General features: G+C 41.4%; 1 protein-coding gene across 1 annotated transcript; it reads right to left on the reverse strand.

Annotated features, from left to right (window-relative positions):
- Nucleotides 1-1,714: 1,714 nt before the first annotated feature.
- Nucleotides 1,715-5,818, reverse strand: LOC149343756 (uncharacterized). Its single transcript, XM_089542461.1, has 4 exons — nucleotides 5,770-5,818; nucleotides 4,171-4,183; nucleotides 4,045-4,085; nucleotides 1,715-1,974 (listed from the first exon to the last, which is right to left on the reverse strand). The coding sequence occupies exons 1-4, from the start codon at nucleotides 5,816-5,818 to the stop codon at nucleotides 1,715-1,717; spliced, it is 363 nt and encodes a 120-aa protein (XP_089398587.1).
- Between the last annotated feature and the right edge of the window lie 788 nt (nucleotides 5,819-6,606).

Below are 6,606 nucleotides of genomic sequence, written 5' to 3' on the forward strand. Positions count from 1 at the left end.
TTCACTGGCTAGACCATTTCGCCCTGAAGCAGTCAAGCAGTCGGGAGCTGCAAACTATCCGTACACATCGCTTCTCGTGACCATGACCCATCCGCTCCGCATAAAACTGTTGGCACCTCATGTGTACTTAAAAAACGTAGCTAATAACCGCACTTTTCATTGTTATATAGTTAAGGGGGATGATACTAAATTACATAAACGGGGATATGATGCGCTCCGTATGTTTTACATCTTTAGCTTTGTACAAACGACGCGCATGCGTATACCTCTCCCTCATTTAGTGAACACTGGGGCATATCTGCGTGATAACGGTGCTGTAGGCTAAGCTATTATCTGCTAGGAAAATCGGCATGGCATCGCTAGATGAAGTTGTCTGTTTGGGCCAGCTAGGGCACCTGCGGAGACTGGAAAGTTGAGACAGGGTAATGACATCCTATGCGGACCACGGAAAAAAAATGCAACTTATCAACCAGCTAAAGGTTGAATCTCTTAGTGCGTAGACCCGGTTTCTTACGGTTAGAGCGAGTGAACTGGGCCCTGTTTATGGGATTTGCGATTTCGACCAAGTGGACACTGCTTTAACAGCTAATCATAGCTTCTTGATCCGCGCATTTAGTTGCTGGATGCCATGGGTAAAAAAAAGCCATGTTTACAACATGTAGACAAGGAATTTTGAAGCTCGATTAACCAAAAGAAGAAACCACTTCGCTAATTTGTATTGAGGGAAGAAATTGCGGGATATAAAGTTTGTGTAGAAGACTGAAGTTGAATTGAAAAGCTGTTAGCAGAAACATTGCGTGCGCCGTATTTTAGCAAACCAGAGCTTTCATTAGCACGCAGTGCTTTTCAATGAAAAGTCTGCCTGGCCTCTAAGTAGAAATTAAAGGACTTGAGAGCTCTTCGTTCCGATTGATCCAAGAGGGCGCAAACACGCTGTAATCTGAATCCTTATTAATGAATTTCCGCGTGAGTGCAACAATCTCGCATTTGACTTATGTTGTGCGTCTTCTTATGTAGAGCGATCGAGCGATCTAATTCGCTTCAAGGGGAGTGAAATTATCGTTCACACTCCTACAGATCAGAAACGGCGTGGATCTGAGCACGTTCGCCCAGTTTTTTCTAAAAGGCTGCACCTCAGACTTGTTTCTTAAATCCATTTGTCGCAGGGCCTGTGAGCGGTTTGGTTAGTTATCAATTTGTAACCAGAAATTATAATGTACCCCATTTCCGGGAAAGCAATGCCTTTAGGGTGGTATTGACATGGCACAATGCGATGCACTTTAACGCAGAAGATTTTGTATTCCACGTGTATCACTCTTGCACTAAAGCAACCAGGAAGAATGAAATGGTGTACATTTATTGTTTGAGAAGGAATTTCGTATCGTCCACTATCTAATTTGCGCTCATTCCTGTTGCCCGCAGACGGACTTTGTATGTTGTGCTGTAGTAAATTTTGAACAGCGCTTGAAGATGTACTGTGGTGGTACGACTGTGTATAAAGTATGTGCAGCGGAGTCTGCCGCCCATTCGCTGTTGACTCTGTTGTTTCTTTGATGCAGAAAGGCGACAGACAATTTTCACCCTTCCTCGTAGGCTCCCGTGATTAGTGCGTACCTTTAGAAACTGAAAGGAACAAACTTGCAGTTACGAAGAACTTTATTTTTTGGACAAACAAAATAAGCCACTTGAAAAAAAAAGTTATAATACCAAACTATTAGCCAAATGCTGCACTGACGCCCTGAGAAACGCCACGAGATACCATATAAGTAATCAATGTTTTAAGTATTGCCATCAGCCAATATTCTTCGCTTTCTTCACTAACTTGGGACTTGCTGAGGGACTGCAAGACATTCAATAATTTCTCGCGGTCTTCCGGAGAAATATGGGACAGTTGACCTTGGAAGATTTTTCCGATGGTCTCCATCGTGTGTCCGGCTTTCTTCAGCAGCGCAGCGCTTTCCACTGATGTCACCACTGCAACGGTGATCAGAAAATCGGTGTTTTTGTTGCATTCGTGAACAAGAAGTTTAGTTCCTTTAAACATGGTGTGATCGAAACATAGATACGGGCACTGAAATTCTAACCACTATACTTTCCAATTCTTGTCCAGGACAGTACATCCTGGTAAAAGGCAAGCATATTGTACCAGCTTTGCCAAAGTAACCAGGCTGCATGGTTTGCTTCTCATTCGTATAGTAGAGCCCTTACAGCTTTCCTTAAGATGGAAAAGTTATTTGTAAGTGTGGACAGGGGTTCTCCTTACCATACAGAGCTTTAGATCTTGAGGGCTGGCATAATAGCTTCAATACACAACTGAGAAGCAAACCGTGCAGCCTGGTTACTTCTGGCAAAGACTACACTTTAATGGCCGGAAGGTGTCTCTGTTGAGATACACGTTGGGAGACAGAATTGTAATGCGAAAGCTGTTAAATTACTTAAAGAGAGAGGCACTTCGCTTCCGCCTTTTGCAGTTATAAATTGGGAGATGTGAGCACTTGTTCGAGCAGCGGAATTTTTTTTCCCGAAATCATTGGTGTGAGCAATACACTCGTCTGTTGGTCTGCTCTGTTGCCTTTATTGGTCCGTAGCCTTTGTTCGGCAACAAATTCGGTCTTTTTGGTTCCCAGCCACTTCCTAATTTTCCTTTTTTTTTTCTCGTCCGACGTTTCTTTGCCCTTTTAGGTGTGCTCAATGATCTTATTTCACAAAACGTTATGACTAAGTCGTATTTGAGATCATCAGGAAGTCTTATTTACACTGCACCTAGTGCATATTTGTCCCACAACATTCATGAAACTTATGCTTTAATGTCAACTGTCCCAGAACATTCATGACACTTATGCTTCAATGTCAACTGGTGACCAATATTTGATCGCCTCCTTCATTCTTCCCCGCAACACTATCGTTGCAGCTACACATAAGCACTAGAAAATAATGTTTTGGCGCAGCTATAAGAAAGAAAGCGGTTCGGGCGTGATAGGTCTTCCGACGGTTGTGCTGCGGCTGGTATTTTCACAGAAAGCGGATAGAACCAAGGTCATCTGTCCGGAGGTTACAATTTTATGATCAGTCTACCGCCTCTATGAATAAGATTTTGTGGTTGAAAATGAAGATGAGAAAAAAGGGGAAATACTATTGTAGTATGACGTTTATGCAGCTGAGCTCCCCTTAAGCGCTATATATTACTGGAGATCCAATTCAGTTTTCCGGTAGATGCCCTGGATTGTAATTTTCAAAGATGTAATAAAAATCAGCATTAGTGGGAAAACAAGACCTGCGCTTCAACGCTTCTCCTGCAGAAGTGATTTTATGGGCTACAACAATAGTCATAGAAAAAACAAATAGACTGGTTTTGTAATCGCTTTCATTATTGATAGATATGCCTAGAACAATGTACTGCTCTGGAGTACCTATTCCCCTTAATTTCCTGGCTTATTGATCAGGCTTGTAGACGGAGGAGTAAGAATTGAACAAGGTACGTCTTATTGATAATAGTGGTAAACCTGCGCATTTTGGCAGCAAGCGTCATCATAATATTTGAAGACGGGCTTTTCTTTCAAAAAAATTTTCTCATGCTTCTCTGAAGACTTCTAGATTTTCAAAAACATTTTTCTCATGCTTCTCTGAAGACTTCTAGATTCCGATTCTTGAGTCCTTTTGTAACCGGGTGCTCGAGAATTTCCACTGTCATGAAAAACTGGCAAATCATTAGAGACATGTTGCATTGCATGTTCAACAGCTGCATGTGCACAATAGTTGATACGGCGCTGGGAAGTGCTCGATTAAACTGAACCGACTGAGTCCTTCAGCATGTCTTAGCGTGGCACAGCACACGTTCCAGTCCGCATTTTGCAGGTATGAAAAACTTGCCTCTGAAAGCCAAAATTCGGTTCAAGACCTTACGCAGCAGGCACGACGATAGCAAACCACAATTTACAATCTTGTTTTTCTTTAATTTTGTTAGGCAATCAGCACAAACTCAAAATGGGATTTTTCAACATAAGTGCATAACTTTTGCGCAATAACACAAGTTCATGTGCTCACCTTCGTTGAGTGTGCGCTCATCACTTTCATCTCGAAGCCCACTGGAAAAAGAGGTATCGTAAGACTCGATGAAATTCCAAAATTTGCAGCGATAATAAAGAAGAAGCAAGAAAATATTCCACCTACATTGTAGCAGCGCCTTGGTGTATTCAGAGGCAGAAAACATGTAAAAAAGAAACAATAAATACCGTCGCTTATTAGCTTTTCTGATCATTATTAGCCCAAGTTGGCGTCTCGCGAAAACTACGGTAGAAACTAGAGGTAATGTCATTGTTCACTTGGTGGGCTTTTTCTCCATAATATAATATTAAAAAGCGCATTAACAGGAGCTTTGACAAATTTAGAAATGTGGTTTTAATTGTGGGCGCTGCAAGCTACGAAGAAAGCAGATCTCTTGACAGAACTCGCGTTGTGTGGGCACAGTAACTTTCTTGTAATGTGAAGCTTGCATAATCTTTGACCCATAAACTTGCTCAAGTTCGTAATCCAAAGGACGGCGATGCGAGAAAGTACAAGGTCAGATAAAACTTCCCACTGACGCTACCATGCAGTTAGTATCAATCAAATTTTGAACCAAATGGTGAATTGCTCAAGCCCGCCTGAGTGCATCACTGCGATTTTGAACAACGTATTAAATTTTTTTAAGACCTTACTCAGTGCAATTTACGTTTACTGCAAACAGAAAAAATATGTGCCGCCAGCCTTAACATATGAATTAGATAATGCTCTTATTGCTTTGGTTTACCAATACAGCCCTGCTTGCTTCCGTAGAACCACCTTCAGGTGGGGGCTTCCTAAATCCTTTTCAAAGCCACTTTCTCCCACTTTAGGCACCTTCTCTGTTCTTCACTCATTTGCGTTGCCTTTCCATAACCTTCCAGACCACTAGGTACTCATCTCCTTCCACCCTCTGACTGTCTCTCTTCCCTTTCACACTTGGCCCTCTCTTCTCTCCCCCCCCCCCTAAATGTGAGGGGGGGGGGTGTTTTCGAGAGAGGGGCAGGCGTCCACCCTGCCACGGTCGGGTTAATCCAGACCAAGGCGGTAAGTTCAATTCATGTGATTCATGTGGCAGAAGAAATTCATTGAAGTAAATGAATTTATCTCAAATTAAATTGCATAAGTTCAATTCATGTGATTCATGTGCCAGAAGAAATTCATTGAAGTAAATGAATTTATCTCAAATTAAATCGCACAAGTTAAGATAGAATAAAACACTTCACTAATAAACGACATAGTGCGGCTGATGGTTAGATTCTAGGCTGGAATGGACGGCTATCAAACTACAACAGTTTTCAGTTTTAAAAAAGGAAAACATTTGCAGGAGCATTACAGCTGCTTCTAGAGTTCAATTTTGGAAGATTTTTGTAAAACCCTGAGAATATTTTTTTCTATACAGCTTTTCTGTTGTAGTAATTAAGGCATTTTGCAGCTCAGACGTACTTTTCAGTTTTGGAAAGCCAGCAAGCTAGATCTCGGTATTCGGCTAGCAAGATATTGATCTAAATAATCGCTCAACTTCAATAATCCGTTGTTGTTAATGATCCTAGAAGAAGAGAATAAATAAAACTGCCTCTTAAATAGACCTTTGTCCCAAGGGTTTACTTTTAACAAAATTATACAGATTAGAAAATTCATTTTGGAAACATTGGCATAAAAGTAGTTAAGGTCCTAATGAGAAAACATGCAGCTGATTCAAATACTTCAGTGAATTCCTTAGCTTACATGCTGACGTGGCGACGGCCAGGAGCACCAGCACGGGAAATTCTTTCATGTTGTCAGTGCAGCAGCAGCAGCAGTAGTAGAGGACAGTTTTCAGATAAGTCAGCTGCGAAGGAAAGAAATTATCCCTTGTGCGGAAATATCAGAAATAAAGTTTCATCTTTGTTGAAAAAAAGTTCCGGGCTTCTAGTTTCTAGTCAAGTAAAAACTATTAGTGAGTTGCAAATAAAATATATTTTAAAGGATGTGCCCGTGCATGGAGCATGCATTCTAAGAAAAAAATGTTGCTGTTGTGTTGAGTTCAGTGGCGTATCAGCATCTAAGGCTGTCATGCGCTACGCTCAAAGTATAAGAAAATTATTATGTGCATATTTTACAAACGCTTGTGAAAACACCAGTAGATCAAAGCAAAAATATACCATTTTATGTTGTCAAACGCGCAGATATGTAACATTTTACCTGAAGCGACTAGGTTTTCCGCAGGCACTGGACAGCTAGAGGGACCTCTTGAGCAGCTCAGCAATTCGGTTGATGGCGGTTGATGTTGTATTCTCTCTTTTTATATGCGACTGATCGATACGTATTACACGATTTTTGGCGGCTATGCAAGAGCCCTACATTTTTATGCTTGTTTATTTCACTCAGCTTTGCTCAAGATTGAACACTCGTGCGCTTTAATCAAGCAGCAGGTCCGCTTCACCATGATAAATGTCCTCCCGGAGAGATGTGTCGTAGCTGCTTTATCTGCATACCGCGGAACAAAAACTCCCTCTTGATATTGCGAAGTACATGTCCGTACGATATGATAGGGGGAAGAAACCAAGGTAATGGATTCGCTTC

The sequence above is a fragment of the Amblyomma mixtum genome, chromosome 5, assembly GCF_055824585.1.
Source record: "Amblyomma mixtum isolate Tamu chromosome 5, ASM5582458v1, whole genome shotgun sequence".
NCBI classification, from domain to species: Eukaryota; Metazoa; Arthropoda; class Arachnida; order Ixodida; family Ixodidae; genus Amblyomma; species Amblyomma mixtum.

Bases quoted from the DNA above. Each gene is read 5' to 3' on its own strand.
- LOC149343756 (XM_089542461.1), bottom strand. From the start codon at position 5,818: ATGAAAGAATTTCCCGTGCTGGTGCTCCTGGCCGTCGCCACGTCAGCA. The intron at 1,975-4,044 runs GTGAGCACATGA...TCACCGTTGCAG, and splicing joins TGAGCGCACACTCAACGAAG to TGGTGACATCAGTGGAAAGC.